At 43.3% G+C, this 23791-nt stretch overlaps 1 protein-coding gene across 3 annotated transcripts in view; it reads left to right on the forward strand.

Annotated features, from left to right (window-relative positions):
• The first annotated feature begins 1661 nt into the window (after positions 1 to 1661).
• LOC143301204 (phosphonopyruvate decarboxylase-like) overlaps positions 1662 to 23791 on the forward strand; it is a 35832-nt gene continuing 13702 nt past the window's right edge. The window contains exons 1-5 of one of the 3 annotated variants that reach the window (XM_076615328.1): positions 1662 to 1802; positions 14972 to 15203; positions 17505 to 17631; positions 17895 to 18025; positions 22437 to 22596. In XM_076615328.1, coding sequence (XP_076471443.1) covers positions 15129 to 15203; positions 17505 to 17631; positions 17895 to 18025; positions 22437 to 22596 — 493 coding nt within the window. In that variant the 5' untranslated portion in view covers positions 1662 to 1802; positions 14972 to 15128. The remainder of the gene's footprint in view (positions 1803 to 14971; positions 15204 to 17504; positions 17632 to 17894; positions 18026 to 22436; positions 22597 to 23791) is intronic. The other 2 variants (XM_076615327.1, XM_076615326.1) reach the window with 2 other exon arrangements.

Consider the following 23791-nt stretch of genomic DNA (forward strand, 5'->3'; position numbering starts at 1 on the left):
ATTCATCCTGTACACTGTCACACATATCAAGTAAATGATTGTATAAGAAATTTAAACAAAGTGCAACCTATTATGCATGCATACCTACTTTCACATGCATGTACTCGCATGCAAACGCGCGCGCGCACACACACACACACACACACACACACACACACACACACACTGACACACACACTCGCGATGGGTCGACAAACGTGGGTGAAAATGGGTGCCACACCTTTTGCCCACCAATGTCTCAGTGTCACTCAGTGTACTTCACTACATATAAAACTTTGATTTAAGATGTCTCAGTATCACCCAGTGTACTTCACTACATATAAAACTTTGATTTAAGATGTCTCTGTATCACCCAGTGTACTTCACTACATATAAAACTTTGATTTAAGATGTCTCAGTATCACCCAGTGTACTTCACTACATATAAAAGATCAAAGTTAAGATGTCTTAGTGCCAGCAGGGTCGTTTCACCTACATACTCATATTCGTCTCGCCTACACACACGCTGATTATACAGCCAACATGTGAAGTCATGCTCCCACTGCGTTTAGGAAAGAAACATTTCTTCAACTTCAGAACATAGTCAGGTCATGATATAATCAGGCAATGCATTTCGCACGGTTACATCTTTATTCATTCCGACTGGAAATTACTGTTGAATTATTTAGTGATTGTACAGGAACAACCGAACATTTTTCGAATATATACACATTTAGTGAAGAGAAAATTGAAACTTAAACTGAATCTGCATTGAGTCATCTGAACTTTGAAGATGTAGGTGAACACGAAGAGCACCACGTACAGACATTCACTGACGTTCGTTCCGAACGCCTGAAAAGGATCAGTTAAAGATGCCTGTGTCAACAGGCAAAAGCCAACTCGTGGAAATGCTGGACGCATTATTATGCTTGTAAGCTGTTCACTTTAATTTTTTGAATACGCACTTATAACAGGTGTTAATGCCATTGATAAACTCAATGTATTTGGATGTTTACAACACTGTAGTCTGGTGCACAAGGCGTTGGCGAAGCGGACTCGACAGTCTGTTGGCGAAACGTGGTGCACTATCTTGCAACCATATAATATTCGAATGTCAGAATCTAAATTTTTTTTTTTTTAACCAGACTTCACCAAAAATTCTTTTGAATGTGTTATTAACAATTCCAATATGTTATTTGCTGTTGCAGAAGGTTTGCTGCGTAGTCCAATAGGGCATTTGTTATAGTTGTTTGGTGTTGGCATTTATAACGTTTCCATTTTCCCTAGCGTTGTCTCTCCCTATTCACCCTCCACACATACACACCCTTTTACCCCCACCCCCCTCCCACAACCCCTACCTCCACGGTTTTTTTTTTTTTGTTTTTTTTTCCCGTCTGATATCACTTCAAGTGGAAAGACGTTAAACTGAAGACGAACACACACACACACACACACACACACACACGGGGGAGTATCGCCGTGTTTGCTCTCTGATATATACCCCTTGCTATTTACGCCATGTTTACTTCCTGATGTATGCACTGAACAATATCATGCTGTTGTAGACATTAGAAATCCGGAAAGCAGGTAAAAATCACGAAAAACAGAGGTAGTTTTGGGTTACTAATGAGCCCGTAACTCTGTTAAAACAAAGAGTGGTTTCCCCTGGCCGGGCCTTTGGAACGCGTGGCGACAAGCGTGGTGTGTCGCCTTGCTGTGTTTGGCATTACCTTGTCGTCAGTGGCACGATCAGGGACTGACCTGATTGCTTCAGACACACCTGAACACCAGTACATCGGTCTGTCTACGCTGTAGGTCACAAGGTAAAGAAAACGACCGGCACCAGACAACTTCTTCGCCTCCCACAGAAATTAACTAGGATTTGTGGGAAAGCATAATTAGATGAAAAATCTGGATAAAAATGATGATCACGATGATGTGTTTGTTGCCAGTTCTGAGTTAATGATACATGATTCTTTCAGCAGGTCAGTAACAGGATTTCATGCATATAATAGTAATGTGTTTCAGTTCTTTGTTGTTTAAAGTGATTAGTACTAAAGATATTCCATTCCAGTACACCAAGATATATTTTTTATTTAAGAAATCATATTAAAACCAAAACAATTAAATAAGATTAGTAGATCAGGCCAGATCAGCTAGATGAGGTCACAGAAGGATCAAGATTGTGTTTTATATACATAATTCATTCCATGAACTTGGGGGCAACCAATAGATAAGGTAGGCCGATATTATCAGTTGGGTTTTTATTGATGACAGACATGTAAAGACAGAGATTTGACATGTTTTGCAGAGAAAAGATAAGAAAAAAAAAGTTTTGTGCTCACTCTAAGTTGAAGGAAGAAGATGAGATGGAACTTAATTGTGCACACTTTTTTTATTTTTATTTTTATTATTTTTTTTAAAGTAAATGAATAGGAAAACTTTTTAAAAAATCAAGTCAGTCTTCCACATCTTGTATATAAATTATAATACTAAAATAAAACTTGATTCAGCTCTGCCGGACACATTTATTTTAGCCCCTCAAAAAATCTAACAGGTTTTTTTAACATTTGGAATTTTTTCAGTTTTACTATGACAGTACAGTGTGTGTTGTGTTGTGTGACAGTACAGTGTGTGTTTTGTGACAGCTTTTTGAAACAGATTTTCTTACGTTTGGAATGAAATTTCTTCAGCTATTTAACTATTACTTGTTTACAAATCATGACAGTGTGAATTTTGAAAGAACAGAGTGTGTCCTAAAACTAAAAGTACAGTGCTCATTGTGATAGTGCAGTGTGTGATGCGACAGTACAGTCTGTGGTATAACACTAACAATACAGTGTGTGTTGTAACAGTACAGTGTATGTTGTGACAGTACATTGTGTTGTGACAGTGCAATGTATGTGTTGTGACTGATGAGAGTGCAGTGTGTGTGTGTTGTGACAGTACAGTGTGTTGCGACAGTACAAAACTACATTTAATTACACATACTTAACCGTGACCCAACTAGTGCAGACTCCGGCAGGGGTCTGACATTCCTGTCCTGTGCAAACTACTATCCGCCTATGCGGAGAAAACGAAACTACGGCCGATAACCTCCTGGAAGTAGGTAACCTCCCCTTTGTCCCGCTGGCTAGTGCTCTCTTTTTCCGGCAGCCATTATGACTCCTGTTCCTGTGCTTTTCATACGGCTAAGTTTTTTCGTATTTTCTGTCTGTCTGTCGATTCTCTGGCGTTCTTGTTTTTTGTCAAATTTTGTCTTCAACCAGGTCACATAATTATATGGTTCGATTGGGAGATTGGGCGAAAATTAAGGCGCGATCGCGATCGATTCGCAGACACTCTGGGCCCTCTATTTCTGGCCCTCTCAACAACGCCAACCCGCCGCCTCCTCCACTTCCTTTACTCCCTCCGGTTGACTCCAGACCTCCACCACCTCCTGCACCTTCTCCGGCAACTTCTAGGGGTACGTTACCCCATACTCAGGTCAGTGGTTCCATTGATGCTATTCATGTCAACGAACTCGACGCGATCCACGTTTCTTGGCCCTGCCAGTCGGCAGGACACCCGAGTCCTCTATCACTTTCCCCATGACAACAATGGAATGTGCTCATAATCCCTTTGGGAAAACAACACCATACACTGGCTTTGGATCCACACACTAGACTGGGCCCTATATGCCATGTGTCCGTGGCGGCGGCCGTTACATCGGCTCACGTGCCCCCCACGCGGCATGCCTCTTCCGTCTCGGATCCTATGGCGACCGAGGCGCTTAGGGATGCCCTCCCCAGGTGTAGGGAGGAAAGTGGACCACTAGGGGACACGCTTGCCCATGCGTGTGCACCCTCCCCTTGTCCCGAGCGTCCACTCCAAGGGAAAAAACTCCTGCTTCGGCACCCTTGCCGGTGACCGCCGCAGTTACTCCCCCTTGCCCACAGAGCAGATGTGTGCACGGCCTATTGAACTTCGGCAGTGCCGGTTTTTTCTGCCCCACTGCATAACGCCTCTGTTACCCAGACTAATATCGGCATTTCCATGTCGGAGTGCCTCTTGATAACTCGATCCTGCCTCTTGGCAGTGCTTGGGCCGATCTTATCTATCCCTTTATCCGTCAACACACAACAGTTGAACGTCGGTCCTCTCACAGGAACCATTCACGAGATTGGACCGCCGTTCACCTACAGGGGGATGCACATCCCACGGCAAGCCGACAGACTTGCCACCCCCTCGTCTACGACGCCCATAACACTGGCTTACGGCGCCGTCATGCCACATGTCCCGACCGTCTCGCGTCCGATGGCAACCGATTCGGGTAGGGATGCCCACGGCACTAAGGGACATTATGATTAATTTAGTCCCTTGCAGCCGTATTCACCTGTATCGGTTGCGGTGGCATCGAACCACAGACTCTCACACGCAGCATGACACTCCTCCCTCTACAGCGAGGGAACGTCACACCAGGGGACATGTGCTCTAAAGACACCATCCTTTTCGCCGATTATTGGCGCCAAGGGAGGCAACTCCGCATTTGTAACCGACACAGCACGTCAATCCTGCCCCCCCATGCTATCCACCAACGATGTTTCTTTGGTTTCTCATTGGGTCCTGATGCCCATTCATGGACTTTACACAACTTTGCACAGCAGCTGCACCTTTCTTGCTGTTTCTCAGGCTATTGGCGACTGAACTTTCGGGTTCTTCATCCCCCCACACTTGCACACAGCCCACTGCAGGCAACCAATCCTATTACCATTCTCTTCTTGTTATACACAATAACAGGAAATTCATCACAATATTTCCTCTTCTATTCTTTTTGATTTATTATCAAAATCAACAACAACAACAAAAACAACAACAAAAAACCAACAACATATATATATATATATATATATATATATATATATATATATATATATACAACAACAACAAAAAAAGAAAAAAAGAGAGATATCTTGCTACATTTATACACATTTCTGTTTACACTTATAAATGTATACTTATCCCTCAGTATACACGTGTGTGCGCTTACGGGATAGGTTCATACGACTTTCATATTAACATGTACAATTATATTTCTATCTCTATTCATTGACATCTATTCATTGAGATTCCGCACATAGCAATATAGGCACACTTGCATTTGCGTCCTTCTGTTCACAATGCCCAGAACTCTCTTGTGTCTACGTACTGGCACTTTATTCATATGTGTATGTACATTATATATAGGTGCATACACAGATTCTTTTCCATTACTGATTATGCACACTACACGTATGCTTATACTGCCGCTTATTTCTTGTGATTCGATCTCTTGTCATTGGCATATTCCTGACATCATCACTTGAGAAGTTGAGTTGATGGAAGTTCATAATCCCTTTGCACATATACGTATTCATTTTCATAAATTCATCCCTACCTTGCTTTCAGAGGACGACTGCACTCACATACAAAACTGCCTCATTCATGCCAAAATATACTCCCTTCCCACCCACAGGGCTAAGAATGCCCTCTCTTGGTGCATGGAGGGACAAGGCAACCCAACTCATTTGCCTACAACAATCACCCATAGGGCTGGAGATGCCCCAACCCCATGAAGGGGTGTCTATCTTTGCCTTCCAAGTTTCAGCGGCCCCGAAAACTGCCCACTGGGCAGGAGACAATCACCCTAAGCCCATCTCTTCCACTCCTCTCTAGTAGCAGAAGGCCTGGGTCATAATTGTTTTCCTCTACACTTGGGAGAATGGCATATTGAAGAGGACGGATGCATCTCACAAAGCACAATGAACCATCCATTAGCCACAGGGGTGCACCTTTCTGCCCACTCATACCAGCACGGCAGATGCCGCATTCAAGCACATCAGTTCAGCCCATCACCTTGCTTGAACAGAGATCCAGCATTGACGTCTCAAACAATTGGCGTTGGAAAGCACTTTCTGCACTTGGTCTTCCCTGCCCGATCCTTTCAGCCTCAACACACAACCACTGCTGTGGTTACAGATGGGCATTCCTTCTCAAGCACTGTCTTTCCAATGAGACACTTCCAGGGGTTTCTAGCCTAGGCAGGCTATCCCATCATGGAGCCCCAGCCTTCAGTAAAGGGCCTGTCAGAGGATGACTTTGTTGTCACTTTGGAAGCAAGCACCATGTCTTTCAGACACACGGTTACATCACAAGTCCCCGTCAACTCCCTCCGGCTTCCTTACATTTCAACATAACCTGCATGGTGGACACCTTCATCCCTCAAGCACACAGCAACTGTTTCCTGATTTACCCATGCTGACTGGTGTCCTCCTAGGAACAATATATGATAATCAGTCGTGTATGACAGTCACCATCAGAACAGCAGAGGAGGCAACTGCTGTCCTGACTATTCGGGATGGAATTTGATTATACAATTTATAGTAGAGAGTGTTTTGCCCAAGTTGCATCCCCAGTCCCTCGATCAAGAGGGCCTTAGGACTCATCATTGGGACGGTTCCCAAAGGCTAGTTAGGCCCAAGGCTACAGCACTCAGTCCCAGTGCAATTGGACTTCTAGTCTGAGAGACATAGTCCTTCATGAAAGACTAAGCTGCAAATGATTTCCCTTTACAATTAAGAAACCACTGATAATACAGCTCTCACTTTGCTGTTGGCCTTACTGTAAATATATGTCAGATCAATGATTTGATGTAAATGGCCAGTACAACACATCTTGAGCCACTTTCCTCCCTGCCCCCGCCCCGCTCCATCCCAGACTTAGTGCGCACCACACACAGCCAGAGGCCTGTCATGGATCAAGTCCCCTTTCTCACTAAAGAACCTTCAGCAAAAATTTTCCCCATGGAAACCCTCTTCCATTAGGAATCCCACCACAGAATGAGACTCAGTGACCTGCGGGCACATGAAGTGCACTCCCATAGCCTGATCCAACCCAGCCATTGACCGCCGACAACTTTCTGCAGGTTGCTCCAACATGCCACCAAGCCTTCCGTATGCCCCTTCGTGATCGTACCTACCTGGGCAATTACACAACCCTGTCCCAGAGACATGGGGGACTTCAAGTCTTTTGTTGCCAAATGTCTGCCATTCTGTGCATAGGCAACATACCAGTGCTGTCATTTTTTGGCAACGACAAAAAAGTGGCGGGGGGAGCGCCTATCGGCTGTCAGCTCGCATGGAGGAGCTCTACAGTTCTGGCTGTCATGCCTAAGGCAAGCCCGACATGGCGACCTACCTCTGTCTCGTGCCACAGTTTCCTCTAAACACATATATCACTTCCACTGTCAGCCCACAACCGATGTGGAATCATCAGATCAAACCACATGTGCACCTCCTTGCATTGACGCTCAACCGTGCTCAAATGAGACAACCCTATGAGGGTACGTGTTTCCTTCCCTTCCTTTGATTCGAAGGGCTCTCAGTAAAGTGTGGATTCAACACACCGACCCGATTTTCTTTGTGCTACATTTATCAGCACAGTTGTGGTCCACAGACCTCTCCCACAATACAGCTGTGGGCCTCAGTCTTCTTTGCCTGCACCAATATCCTTAGGTGACACAGTACACAGTACTTTCATCGAATTCTACTTGAGGGATGTCTATCGCTTTAGGGATGATGGCTCAAGAGGCGTTGCCTCTGCAGTGGCAAGACATCATGGATGCTGCCTACTGGAAAAGCCCTGCCACCTTCATCGACTTCTACCTGAGAGACGTCGCACACCTGCAGGATGATGGCTCAAGAGGCATCCCTTCTGTGGTAGCTGCACAACAGGCCATCGCAGCACACAAACAGTAGAACAGGTGAGCCCTCCACCTTGTTGTGCCATTCTGCACTAGTGGGTCACGGTTAAGTATGTATAATTAAAAGGAAATTTTCTATCTAAAATTACGTTTAAATAACATACTTACCGTGACCCAAATTTAAAACCCTCCCATCCTCCCCGCTTCCTGTTCTCCCTGCTCGCTGCGCTGGTGATGGCATATTGCCGTCAAAAGATGGCGCTAGCCAGCGGGACAAAGGCGAGGTTACCTACTTCCGGGAGGTTATCGACCGTAGTACTTTCGTTTTCTCCGCATAGGTGGATAGTAGTTTACACAGGACAGGAATGTCAGACTCCTGCCGGAGTCTGCACTAGTTGGGTCACGGTAAGTATGTTACTTAAATGTAATTTTAGATAGAAAATTTCCTATGTATGTGTTGTGACTAATGAGAGTGCAGTGTGTATGTGTTGTGACAGTACACTGTGTGTTATAACAGTACAGTATGTATTGTGATAGTACAGTGTGTGTGTGGTGTGAGTGTGTGTGTGTGTGTGTGTGTGTGTACATTTAAGAAGGTTTCCAACAAAAACATTCTTTTGCTGCAAGACATTGGATGATCCACTATTTTATGTTTGATCTAGGCAGTATAGTGTGTGTGTGTGTGTGTGTATGGTGATCATACACTGTGTGTTATAACAGTACAGTATGTTGTGACATTACAGTATGTGTTGTATGGCAGTACAGTGTGTTTGACAGACAGTCTACGTATTGCAGCTTCCACGGCACACACACACACACACACACACACACACACACACACACACACACACACACACACACACACAGATGAACACTTACTTGTACAAGCACACACACATACACCCATATCCCCCACCCCCAACCCCACACACATATATACAAATATATATATATATATATACACACCCAGACGTTCCAATATTCCGTTGCTCCCACAGTGTAGGCATGCATGCACACACATACCTCATTCCTTTAACCCCCAACCCCCCCTCGGAGGTGCAGGCTAATGTGTGTGTGTGGGGTGTGTGGGTGTGTGTGTGTTGGGGCTCATGTACGTTTATGTGTATTTGACTGTGCTTTCATATCTGTGAAACTGCATGTTTGGTGCATATCTGTTATGCATATGTGGGTGTATGTGTGAATGTGTGTCTCCATGTTTTACATTTATTTGCTTATTTATCATCATTGTTGACTTTTTTATTTATTTATTTATTATTATTATTATTATTACTTTTTTATATAATATAATCATTATTTATTTATGTACACTTATAGTTGACTTCACGTTTTTGCGCCATATACATATTATTAGTAGTGGTAGTAGTTATTTTTTTTATTTTTTTATCTATTATTTATTCACCCCTTTTCTTTTTCTCAAGGCCTGACAAAGCACGTTGGGTTATGCTGCTGGTCAGGCATCTGCTTGGCGGATGTGGTGTAGCATATATGGATTTGTCCGAACGCAGACGCCTCCTTGAGCTACTGAAACTGAAACTGACAGTACAGTGTGTTGTGTAACAGTACAATGTGTGTTGTGACAGTACAGTGTGTGTTGTGATACTGATAGTACAGTGTGTTGTGATAGTACACTGTGTTATGTGACAGTACAGTTTGTGTTGACAGTACAGTATGTGTTATGACAGTACAGTGTGTTGTGTGACAGTACCGTGTGTGTAGTGACAGTACAGTGCGTGTTGTGACTGTACAGTATGTGTTGTGACAGTACAGTGTTTTGTTTGACAGTTTGGTGTGTTGTTTGGCAGTATAGTGTGTTGTGTGACAGTACAGTTTGTGTTGTGACAGTCACAGTTTGTGTTGCGACGGTACAGTGTGTTGTGTGACAGTACAGTGTGTGTTGTGACAGAACAGCGTGTTGTGTGATAGTGCAGAGTGTGTTGTGACAGTACAGTGTGTCATGACAGTACAATATGTGTTGAGACAGTACAGTGTGTGTTGTGTGACAGTACAGTGTGTTATGACAGTACAGTGTGTTGTGTGACAGTTCCATGTGTTTGGTGACAGTACCGTGTGTGTTGTGACAATACAGTGTGTAGTGGCAGTACAGTGTGTTGTATGACAATACAGTGTGTTGTGACTGTACAGTATGTTGTGACTGTACAGTGTGTTGTGACAGTATAGTGTGTTGTGTGACACTGACAGTACTATGTGTGGTGTGACAGTACAGTGTGTTGTTTGACAGTACAATGTGTGTTGTGTCACTGTATTATTATTATTTTTTATTATTATCATTTTTTGAGCATTTACGCCTTATCTTGAAAATGAGCCCTAGGTGTTTACAAATAGAACACATTCGTGAATATCAAAAAGGAAATATTGAACGAAAGACACCAAGCATGATTAAGAATTATTCATCCCTCCCCTCCATTCCCCCCCCCCCCCCCCCCCAACACCCACACACACCCACAATACACACAAGTGCACGCACACACAGAGACACAAGTCATTGCACACAAACATAAACAGTACACAATCAAAAATACAACCAACAAATTCTGAAACTATCAAAACTCACTCAATGGAAGGGGATGAGCTGTTTAGATGAGGTCGGTCTTCAGACTGGATTTGAAAGTGTGAAGGTGAGTGACAGAGAGGCTGAGGAAGTTGATTCCAAAGAATGGGTTCTTGGTATGAGAAACTGCGTTGGCTATATGTTTTAGTTCGAGCGAGGGGGGAATCCTAAGCATTCGGGTGTCAGAAGAAGAGCGGAGTTAGCGTGAGGGTATGTAAGGGTGAATGAGATCAGAAAGATACTGTGAACCAGAAGCTTCAGTGGACTTGAAACAAAGAGTGACGACTTTGTAAATTATTCTTTCTTGAACTGCAAGGCAGTGTAAAGCTTGAAGGAGAGGAGAGACATGATCAAATTTAGAGGAATGAAAGACAAGACGAGCAGCATAGTTCTGGACTTTATGAAGTTAGCAATGAGGTAGCTGGGTGAACTGACAAGAAGGGAATTACAATAATCCAGGCGGGACAGCTCAGAGACACAGAGGAGAGTTCTGGTTGCATCTTCAGTCAGGAGATGACGAATGGATGCAATTCTGTGAATTTCAAAATAACCCAGTTTGCATATATTTGTATTTGTATTACTCTTTTTGTCACAGCAGATTTCTCTATGAAATTTGGGCTGCTTTCCCCAGGGAGAGTGCGTCGCTACAATGACGTGCCACCCTTTTTTTTTCTTTTCTTTTTGTTGTATTTTTTCCTGCCTGCAATTTTGTTTGTTTTCCTAATCCTATTGCCTATTGAAGTGGATTTTTCTACAGAATTTTGCCAGGGACAACCCTTTTGTTGCTGTGGGTTCATTTACATGCGCTAAGTGCATGCTGCACATGGGACCTCGGTTTATCATCTCATCCAAATGATTAGCATCCAGACCACCGCTCTAGGTCTAGTGGAGGGTGAGAAAATACTGGCGACCTCCAGTATGATTTGAACAAGCGCACTCAGATTCTCTTGCTTCCTACATGGACATGTTACCTCTAGGCCAACACTCCATTGTATTTGCAATATTTGCAACATTCTGCTGATAGGAAAGAGACTGGTAGAGTATGACACCAAGAATGCAGACAGAACGTGAAAGAGGAATGTCGGTGCCACTGAGGGAAACTGAGGAAGGAAGAGAGACTGAGTGGCAAAGTGATTTGTGACTGTACAGTGTGTTGTGACAGTACAGTGTGTTGTGTGACAGTTCAGTGTGTTGTGATAGTACAGTGTGTTGTGACAGTACAGTGTGTTGTGTGACAGTTCAGTGTATTGTGACAGTACAGTGTGTTGTGTGACAGTACAGTGTGTTGTGACAGTACAGTGTGTTGTGACAGTACAGTGTGTTGTGTGACAGTTCAGTGTATTGTGACAGTACAGTGTGTAGTTTGACAGTACAGTGTGTTGTGACGGTACAGTGTGTTGTGTGACAGTTCAGTGTGTTGTGACAGTACAGTGTGTTGTGACAGTACAGTGTGTTGTGTGACAGTTCAGTGTGTTGTGACAGTACAGTGTGTTGTGACAGTTCAGTGTGTTGTGACAGTACAGTGTGTTGTGTGACAGTTCAGTGTGTTGTGACAGTACAGTGTGTTGTGTGACAGTACAGTGTGTTGTGTGACAGTACAGTGTGTTGTGACAGTACAGTGTGTTGTGTGACAGTTCAGTGTGTTGTGACAGTACAGTGTGTTGTGACAGTACAGTGTGTTGTGACAGTACAGTGTGTTGTGTGACAGTACAGTGTGTTGTGTGACAGTTCAGTGTGTTGTGACAGTACAGTGTGTTGTGTGACAGTTCAGTGTGTTGTGTGACAGTTCAGTGTGTTGTGACAGTACAGTGTGTTGTGTTACAGTTCAGTGTGTTGTGTGACAGTTCAGTGTGTTGTGACAGTACAGTGTGTTGTGTGACAGTTCAGTGTGTTGTGTGACAGTTCAGTGTGTTGTTGTGTGACAGTTCAGTGTGTTGTGACAGTACAGTGTGTTGTGACAGTACAGTGTGTTGTGACAGTACAGTGTGTTGTGATTGTTGTGACAGTACAGCTTGTGTTGTGACAGTACAGTGTGTTTTGACAGTACAGTGTGTGTTGTGACAGTACAGTGTGTTGTGTGACAGTACATTGTGTGTTGCTTGACAGTACTGTGTGTGTTGTTTGACAGTACAGTGTTTTGTGACAGTACAGTGTGTTGTGACAGTACAATGCATGTTTTGACAGTATTGTGTGTGTTATGACAGTACAGTGTGTGTTGTGACAATACAGTGTGTGTTGTGACTGTACAGTGTGTGTTGTGACAATATACAGTGTGTGTAGTGACTGTACAGTGCGTGTTGTGACAATATACAGTGTGTGTTGTGACAGTACAGTGTGTGTTGTGACAGCACAGTGTGTGTTGTGACTGTACAGTGTGTGTTGACTGTACAGTGTGTTGTGTGACACTACCATGTGTGTAGTGACAGTACAGTGTATTGTGACAGTACAGTATGTTATGACAGTACTGTGTACGTGTGTGTTGTGACAGTACAGTGTCTTGTGTGACAGTACAATGTGTTATGTGACAGTACAGTGTGTTTTGTGACTGTACAATGTGTTGTGTGACAGTGCTCTGTGTGTTATGACAGTACAGTGTGTTGGGACAGTTGTGTTACTGTACAGTGTGTGTTGTGTGACAGTACAGTGTGTTTTGTGATTGTAGAATGTGTTGTGTGACAGTGCTGTGTGTGTTGTGACAGTACAGTGTGTTGGGACAGTTGTTGTGTGACAGAACAGTGTGTGTTGTACAGTACAGTGTGTGTTGTGACAGTACAGTGTGTGTTGTGATAGTACAATGTGTGTTGTGAGTGTACAGCGTGTTGTGTGACAATACAGTGTGTTGTGTGACAGTACAGTGTGTTGTGACAGTGCATTGTATTGTGACTATACAGTTTGTGTTGTGACAGTACAGTGTGTAGTGACAGTGCAGTGTGTGTTGTTACAGTACAATGCATTGTGACTCAACAGTGTGTGTAGTGACAGTACAGTACAGTGTGTTGGGACAGTACAGCTTAATGTGACAGTACAGCGTGTTGTGACAGTACAGTGTGTGACATAGTTGCAAGATATATATAATCATATAGATGATGATATAACTGTACATTTAACACAATAAATTGGTTCCCAACAAAAACATTCTTTTTGTGCATGACATTGAATGATCCACTATTTAATGTTTGATCTAGGCAGGCAAAGTTAGTCTTTAAAATGCCTGCCACTCTCTTCTGCTCCCTTCTGGCCTCAAGTAGTGAACAGGACTCCACACAGTGACATCACCCTGAGATATCGGCACTGTCACTGTGCTTCTGTGTGCCCCACTGTCTGCGCTTAGCTTTTGTACAGTATGTGGGCACACCAGTTTTCCACTGTCCTTCAACAAATGGTGTGTTTCCAGTCATGGTTACATTTGTATGATATGGAAAGGATACAATATTTTGTGTCTCTTAGTTAGCCCAGCCCATTAACTCATGCTGTTGCAGCATTTAAATTTGAATTGTGTAAAAAGATCGATATTTTTTCCCTCAGACACTTTCAGTTTGACTGTGTGTGTGTCAAAGTATGTGACTGAGTGGGTTTGTGTTCTAATACACATTAAGCAGCTGACAATGATCCAGCTGGGTATTGTATTGCGTTGTAGAAGGAAAATATTTTTTGCTGAGAATGTTACCTCCAGTTGCGAACTGTGTTCATAAACGATTTAGCAGTCGGTGATTTATGTAGGTATCTTATTATTTCTTTCATTATCAATTTGATGAATGACTCCCTCACTTAACACCCTACCTCCCAACTGCAGGATGCCTTCTTCCCCCCGCAGAATATTAAGCATTCATTCACACGTAGATTCCATACGATATCATAAATGTAATGCCCAGTTTACATCAGAACAGTTTTGGCAGAACAACAAGCACTTATTTGCACGTTGATTCCATGCAGTGTCATAACACCCAGTTTACAACATAATGCTAACATAGGCTGAACAGCGGATATTCATTCACACACTGATTTCATTGGATAATATAAATCATAATGCCTGGTTCACATCTAAACAATACAGGCAAAAATAGTCGGCGAAGTTTGAAAGAGAGTGCATGATGAACAACCAATATGTGAAAATCATATCAGTGGAAATTTTATTGAATGGGGTTGATGATATAACTAAAGCAGTGTACATACAGACACAAGCACACAAACATACATGCATTCAGTCTCAGTTAAACAAGAAAGGTACACACATGCATGCACATATACACATGCATACTCACATGCACACACACACACACACACACACACACACACACACATGAAAGCAACAAAAAACATTCTAACCCGATAATCTCCTTCAGATTAAACAACAATAAACACTGATCTGGCAAGTGTTCACACACACACACACACACACACACACACACACACACACACACACACACACACACACATCCATCAAATATCACTTCCAGTGAAAACATGTTAAATTGAAGAATGAATGCACACACATACTCTGATTGTCTGAGATTGAAAGCAACAAAACATTTTATTCCGATAATCTTTTTTCAGATTTAGCGACACTGAACACTGACATGGCAGGTGTTCACACATACACACACACACACACACACACACACACACACATGTGCGCACGCATGAAAGCAACAAAAAACATTTTATCATGAAAATCTCTTCAGATTAAACAACACTGAACATCGACGTGGCAGGTGTTGCATGGTTTGATCAACAGGGGGACCAGACAGCAGGCGTGAATGACATAGAGCTCTGTCACTGGTGCTGTTCAGTCATCGTGTGTGGAGATAGGTGAGAAAGGGTCCCCAGGAATCAGACAGGATGCTTCCTCGCTGTCTTCTGTCATCTGTGCGCAAACTTCAGTCCCCGCTGGCCCCCCTGCTGCAGTCAGTGTGGGTGAGTACTGTGACCACTTGTGCTGTGGGAAAACAGGTCTTTATCAAACTAGCTTTGAACAGGATGTGTGGGCATGCAAACACATATATCTGGTATATGTATGTCAGAAGAATGTGTGTGTGTGTGTGTGTGCATGTGAAACTTGTTTTCTTCATTAAAAAGATACTTTATGTATGATCAAATTATTTAGTGGAAGCTTTGATAACTTGAAAATTGATTGAAATTGATTGAAATAGTAAGTATGAAATTAGTACAAGTTTCAAATGTGAAAAAAGGGGTGTGTCTGTGATTCCATTATTTTATGGCATTCTGAAGATGCTTATGTGTACTTCAAATGAATTCTTTAAAAAAAAAGAAATTTGTGGAAGCGTCTGAACGCCATTTTGCTTTTATTCATGGTCCATGTAATGATGTTAATCAATGCCAGACTTACACCTGACTGCTATTTAAAGCACTCAGTCATGTATAGTGTAAATCAATATAATTTTTCTATACAAATATGCAGTTTGCTGTTTAAAGCAGTCATGTGGCACACACACACACACACACACACACACACACACACACACACACACACACACACACACATCCATCAAATATCACTTCCAGTGAAAACATGTTAAATTGAAGAATGAATGCACACACATACTCTGACTGTCTGAGTACAGAATGAGAATGTGCATGGTCAAAGCACGTGGAGTGGCTGTCTTGTGTGACAGTACAATGTGTTATGTGACAGTGCAGTGTGTGTTGTGACAGTACAATGTGTTATGTGACAGTGCAGTGTGTGTTGTGACAGTACAATGTGTTATGTGACAGTGCAGTGTGTGTTGTGACAGTACAGTGTGTTATGTGACAGTGCAGTGTGTTTTGTGACAGTACAATGTGTTATGTGACAGTGCAGTGTGTGTTGTGACAGTACAGTGTGTTATGTGACAGTGCAGTGTGTGTTGTGACAGTACAGTGTGTTATGTGACAGTGCAGTGTGTGTTGTGACAGTACAGTGTGTTTTGTGACTGTGCAATGTGTTGTGTGACAGTGCAGTGTGTGTTGTGACAGTACAGTGTGTTTTGTGACTGTGCAATGTGTTGTGTGACAGTGCAGTGTGTGTTGTGACAGTACAGTGTGTTGTGTGACAGTGCAGTGTGTGTTGTGACAGTGCTGTGTGTGTTGTGACAGTACAGTGTGTTTTGTGACTGTGCAATGTGTTGTGTGACAGTGCAGTGTGTGTTATGACAGTACAGTGTGTTTTGTGACTGTGCAATGTGTTGTGTGACAGTGCTGTGTGTGTTGTGACAGTACAGTGTGTTTTGTGACTGTGCAATGTGTTGTGTGACAGTGCAGTGTGTGTTGTGACAGTGCTGTGTGTGTTGTGACAGTACAGTGTGTTTTGTGACTGTGCAATGTGTTGTGTGACAGTGCAGTGTGTGTTGTGACAGTACAGTGTGTTTTGTGACTGTGCAATGTGTTGTGACAGTGCAGTGTGTGTTATGACAGTACAGTGTGTTTTGTGACTGTGCAGTGTGTTGTGTGACAGTGCTGTGTGTGTTATGACTGTGCAGTGTGTTTTGTGACTGTGCAATGTGTTGTGTGACAGTGCAGTGTGTGTTGTGACAGTGCAGTGTGTGTTGTGACAGTACAGTGTGTTTTGTGACAGTGCAGTGTGTGTTATGACAGTGGAGTACAGTGTGTTTTGTGACTGTGCAATGTGTTGTGTGACAGTGCTGTGTGTGTTATGACAGTGCAGTGTGTGTTATGACAGTACAGTGTGTTTTGTGACAGTGCAATGTGTTGTGACAGTGCTGTGTGTGTTATGACAGTACAGTGTGTGTTGTGACTGTGCAATGTGTGTTGTGACTGTGCAGTGTGTTGTGACAGTGCTGTGTGTGTTATGACAGTGGAAAGGCATCCACCAGGGAAGCCAGAGAGTCTGAGTAAACAGGGTCAAAATCCACACTCACCAGTATTTTCTCCGCCTTCACAAGACCTTGAATGGTGGTTTGGACATTAGTCATTTGAATGGCACAATAAAGTGAGATGCAGCATACAATTAATGCATGTATTGTAATTGTAACAGAACCCATGGCAACAAAGGTGTTGTCCATGGCGAAATTCGGTAGTTAAAATTACAGTGACAGGTAAAAGGAATACACACCTGCAGGCAGAGAAAAAAAATGGTGGTGCTGCAGTGTAGCATGGCGCTAACCCAGGGGAGAGCAGTCTGACTATCACACAGAGAAATCAGTTGTGACAAAAGGAAGTGCAGTACAATACAGTGGACCTGTGTGTACTGGTGTGCAGGGCAGGAGACCAGATGGCAGCACCAGAGCCATGTCGTCCACCCCACTCCAGCCAGCCGTGTTTTACCAGGCAGTGCGTGACAGTGGGGTGGAGTTTTTCTGTGGTGTGCCCGACTCTCTGCTGAAAGGTGGGCCTGTGTAGTGCTGTGTGTTGTGGTTGGTGTGTTTTAACTTGTTGTGTGGCCCTGAATCACACAGTATGGCATTCATTGTATGGTACTATGTTGTGATGGATTCATAGTATCATTTCATATCTGATCTGACTGCATCATCTCAAATAAAGTGGTTGAAGCCTTCATCAGCTTCAAACAACACATGTTCAGAACACAAAATGTACTGAACGACATGATCTAACATTACATGTCTTTTATTTGTCTTGGTCGGTTGACAGACTTCTGTGCGTACGTGACACAGACGGTACCGGAGCAAGATCATTTCATCACCGCCAATGAAGGCAATGCAGTTGCTATGTGTGCTGGCTATCACCTAGCAACAGGAAAGACTGGCCTGGTGTACTTACAGGTGTGTTGAAAAATGTAGAGTTGGGTGAGGGTGTGTAAATAGCTGTTAGAAACATGTGAGTTTTTTGTTGTTGTTGATTTTTTTTCTGAGGGTATGCATGTGTCTGAGTGCTAAGTCAGATGGTCAGTAACATGAAATTACCATCTGAGCTGCTCCAAATCTGGCAGTTATAAATCTTTTTAAGATATTGGATGAGGGAATTGAGGAATTGGGTCTTATTTTAGAAGAAGTGTCGAAATGTGATAGAATGAAGAGTGTGAAGAATTAGAAGAAGATTCTGATGTACATTTAGGTTCCGATCAAGGAGAAGAAAATGGTGAAATCGATCCTGAGGACAATGTGCCACTTGCCGCTCTGCAAACCACGTGGCAACCGGCTACTCAGCCTACCAACATGGCCACATTCCAGCAGCCGACAGGCCCTGCACATTCACTGCCAAGCGCTGCCACCCCTCTGGATTATTTTTTTTTGTTTATACCCATCACATTTTTTCAAGTTGCAGCAGAAGAGACCAACAGATATACCCGACAAAAACAAGCAACCCAGGGCACACCTGACCCCCTATGGTTCAACACAACACCTGCTGAAATGCGGGCCTATCTCTCTATGTTCATATTGATGGGGATCAATCGTCTGTCACGTCTGTGGTGCTACTGGTCAACCGACCCTCGCTTCAGGAATAACTGGATCAGTAGTGTCATGCCCAAAACACGGTTTTTCAAAATCAACCAGTACTTTCATCTGGGCAAAACAGCCAACATACCTGCATGTGATCACCCCGACTACGACCCCTTGTACAAGGTGAGAAATTTCATCAACAGGATTCTTCCTTTGTTCCGGACCAACTACCATCCAGGTCGTGAACTAAGTATTGATGAGGCAATGATCGGGTACAAGGGTCGGATATTTTTCAAGCAGTACATGCCAGCCAAGCCAACCAAATGGGGCATCAAGGTGTGGGAGATGTGTGACGCTAGGACAGGGTACTGCGTTGCATTTGATATTTACACTGGCCGTGCAAGTTGCAGAGACACCACCATCAGTCTTGGGCATGAAGTCGTTCACATGTTGGCATCACCTTTCTACCATCAAAACAGGCACCTGTATTTTGATCGTTTTTTCACCAGTGTCCCCTTGATGACACACCTGCCCCGAAATGGGACAGGGACATATGCCTGTGCCACTGTCAACATCAGCCGCAGGGGGTTACCAGAGGAGGTCAAGACTGCCAAATTGAAAGAGAAGGGAAAATTGCTGCAGATGCAGAAGGGCCGCTGATGGCCACAGTCTACAAAGACAACCATCAGATCTACCTTCTCAGCACCAACCAGCCACCAGGTATGACGACAGTGGAGGACAAAGTGACGCCGACAGTCATCGCCAGCTACAACAAGTACATGGGTGGCGTTGACAAGTCAGACCAGTATCGCGCCTACTACCCTGTTGGTCATCAGAACAAGAAATGGTGGTGCTACATTTTCCATTCTCTGGTCAACTTGTGCATTGTCCAGGCCTACCTCACCTGGGAAGTGTCATCTCATGACCCAGTGAACAAGACCTATGACCACTTGATGTTTCGCACTGACATTGCAGAACAACTTCGCGCAGGATTCACCTCCAGGAAGCGCAAAGCAGGGCACAGCAAAGCAGTGCCAGATGCCCCCATTGCCTTGGCCAGCATCGACCCTCACAAGTTAGAAAAGATCAAAGGGAGACGTAGGGTCTGTCAGTAGTGCATCAAAGACGGTCGCAGGACAGCAAAGGGACGAGGGGTAGAAACATCATATATGTTCTTTCTGCCAGGTACCTCTCTGCTTCCACAGGAATGACTGTTTCCGTGATTACCATGGACAGAATGTGGCTCAACATTAGGACAAGCTAGCTTGTTTTTGTTTATGTGTGTGTTTGTGCTTACCTGTAGTTTTGGTGACTCTGTGACACTTAGCAGTGACACTCTACTCACTGTCCTTACTGTACAGTAACACATTGTGTGCATATATAAACAGATCTGTACAAAGTGCTTAGAACAGTGACATAAGAGCAACAAGGAACTGTGATGGAAATTATCTCCAGTAACTCTTCAGTTGTGACAACTGACACTAGTTGTGTGACATTCTTTGGATTACCTGTGGGGACTGTACTGGCAGACAGGAGACAGATCATCTCAGGTAGGCCGCAGCTTCATTTCACAACACTAACGTGCATGTGCATGGAATAACTGCATGTTGGTGTGCTGTATTCATCGCATGTGACATATTTGGTGACATTTTGGTGACAGAGACACGACCTTTCACATCTAGACACATAAAATCTGGCTCACATGACAGAACAAAGCCTCGTGACTATACCTGCTGAATTTCATGACTCTAGAGGTTTATTCTTGGTTGTGGTGAAGAGTGAACCATACATACCCATTTTAAGGCTAAACTCACCAAAAGGATCCAAAAACCAGGAGAGTTTGGCCTCAGAGAATCTGAATACAAGAGGGTTAAATTATGCGTTGAATTTGAATTTTATATAGACAAACACTTAGCAGGTGTACTTACTATTACGCATAAAAGTAGTGGAAAGATGTGAAAAAAAGAAAAAAGAAAAAAAGGAAACAAAATTACTGGAAACATAATTCTCTTTCTGTCTGTCTTTCACATCTACACACATTCACACAGAGATACACACAGACACTCACACACAGACACAGACAGACGGACATGGAGAACACACACACATTAAAAAAAACACAACACATACACATACTCTCACGCTCATGTACACACACACACACACACACACACACACACACACACACACACACACACACACACACACACACACACACACACAGTGCTGCAGTTACACCTAAAAAAAAGAAACACATACAGTAACACACATGAACACATGAGGACACACACATACATACAGGACACATGCACACAAACACACACACGCCCACACGAAACACATGTTGCCATCTGTTGTACAGCTGTTCGAAGCATTAAGTTTTTATCCTTTCTGCAATTATACCAGCCTTGGCATTATGACAACAACAGTTACCCTTTTTCAACTGATTTTGGAATTTAAATTTGCCACATCTACATCATTGTGGTGTACCTGTTCTGAAGCAGTTGATACACTTGGAATTGTGTATTCACACAAAGCACCTGTAGTCATCATGTTGTGTTGTTTGTAGTGTATTCAGGTTGAATTCCAGCCTACAGATTTTGGTGACACAGTTTTCTTCATCACAAGGTCAGGGCTCCAGATAACAACTCAGTATGCATCCCTGACACACTGGAAGCAGAAAGTATGCACTGCATGTTCATGGAACATGTCCTGGGACATTCTAAAAAGTCCTGAACAAACACACACAAAAAAGAGTGAAAATCCTTTTGGAGCTTCATTCTGCTGCTGGGATCGTCTGCCCTAAAGAAGAGTTGGCTCCCTTCACCACTTCTTGGCCCAGAAACCCAGACAGTTATGACTAGAACTGAAGGTTTGCCCGCCTTGGTTTGTGTGCAGCGGATTGGAATGAACACCATTATAGTGACCCTCTGAAGATGGTCTTAGTGGACCCCATGGAATCATCATAAAAGAGTCGCTGAGACCCCCAAGATTTGTGACTGATCAGAAACCTTGAAGTTAAGTTGTCAAAATGATCTTTATTGAGGGTAAAAGAATAAGTTTATACAGCTTTTTTACATCCTGCCCTCAGAAAAAAGAAGAAGAAGAAAATACCAAAAAAAGAGGAAGAAATGGGGAAGTGGTGGTCAGGAAAGGATAATATAGAAATAAACAATTACAAGTAACACAATAAATTCTATCGAAAAAAAAAAACCCAACAAAAACAATACAAGCATAAATAGCAATGAATATACATATGATACTGACTTAGTTATGACATGCAAAGTTGTCAGCCTTGTCCCTGGGCCTTCTTCAGGATGACCACAGGTCATGGTCCTGCCTGCAGAACAACACCGGGGCCTTGTGTCCTGTGGTGGGAGCACTGCTTGATACTGCAGGAGGTACTACTGATCAGGCTGCATCAACAAAAGATTCTAGATTCTAAGTCATTTGATTGTCTTGCCTCTTTTGCAGTGTGGAGGATTGTATAATTTACACGTGAAATCACATCTTCAGTCCAACATTGTCAAAGGGAAAAACTCATAAAACCCCACCAGAAACATGACATAAAAACTGATATTGATGATTTACCCCCCAAAAATGTCAAACTTCAGCACATTGACATGTAGGTTCCACATGCGAGGACAAGTTACACGTCTTCCCAGGTTTCGTGAATTACTCCAGTTAAGTTGTGATCGGTATTTACTTGGTATCAGTCTGTTTTTAATTTACATTATTTTGGGGGCATCCCAAAACAAAAGGAAAAGAAATTTATTCCATGGGGTGGTTACAGAACTCAGGCCTGGGGAACATGGTCAACCCTCTGATGTCATTGGCGGCTCCGGCTGTGTCCAGCATCCCTGTTCTGCTGCTGATTGGCTGGCGCGGTGAACCAGGGATCAAGGACGAACCTCAGCACATGACGCAGGGTCGCATCACAGAGGCCATGCTGCGTGAGTGTGTCGTTTTGGATTTTTGTTTTCCTGGTTTCATTTTATCTTGTTGATTAACTCTTTCGTTCCAATTTTTCTATGAACCATTCCTCCCCCTTGTTCCGAGATTCCTACCATACGTAGATTCCCTTCATTCCTGGATTTAGAGAAGAGAAAGAAAGTATGAAGCAGGGTACTTATTTTGGAAGCTTACGGTAATGCAGCTCGTTACAGTACACTACGATTGTCATATTCTGTTGTATACAGAATTGATGTGAGAAATTGTCTGTGACCCTGTTGACACTATAGGGTGACATCTCTGGTGACACTAAAACAGGTGACTTTGGGGTCAAACACAATGCATACAAGTATGTACCTCATGCAGGACAGTGTTTTGCTTGCAGAGTATGCACATCATGCAGGTACTCACTGAGTAGTGCCTCATATGTATCTCAGTGCCATACTGCTAGTCATATCCACGAAAAACTGTCACCACTGTCACTGCTATTGTCCTTATCACATGAATGATTTGAACTTTGTCTCAAAGAGAACATATATGCCTTTCACTACACTAGCAGTCACGGAGCCAGAATCAGATCATTATCTATACAATTTTTGAACAAAAACTATTCAGAAACAATACTTTTTCTAAATAAACATGTCCGTGTCACAGTTATCACGTAATATGTCACACAAAGGTGACACATGTGTGATATACCTTGAAGCAGTCATGCCAGTTACTGCACAAATATACACCACAATTTTCACACTTGTTACTTTTTGAACTTTTCATCACCTACTGTCTGTGCTTCTGTAGCAACAGCTAATTGCACTCTCTCCTTGTCATTCATTTGAAACAGATTGAAATCGTCATCTGATACAGTGTTGTAAAACTCATCATCAGAAAACTGGTCAGAATCCGAACTTTCTACACATTCCATTTTTCTGTGTTCGTGTGTCTACACAGCACATTGGCAAGAATGTAGCGGCGCCCACTTTCCCACGGCCTAGGGAGGGGGTGTGAGGCATCCAATCCACTCATAAACACTGCCCCACAAGTGACCCGGTCAAGGATAGATGATGCGCGCTGATGATGCAACTCATGGGAAGTTCAAAGGGCTTACCGCGAGAACTGAAAGGGGGAATTCTCTGCTGCTCGGTTTTCCGGCCTCCAGGAATGAAGGGTAAAATTCCTGTAAACCAGAAAACCGTGCTG

This window comes from Babylonia areolata, chromosome 27, assembly GCF_041734735.1.
Source record: "Babylonia areolata isolate BAREFJ2019XMU chromosome 27, ASM4173473v1, whole genome shotgun sequence".
NCBI classification, from domain to species: domain Eukaryota; kingdom Metazoa; phylum Mollusca; class Gastropoda; order Neogastropoda; family Buccinidae; genus Babylonia; species Babylonia areolata.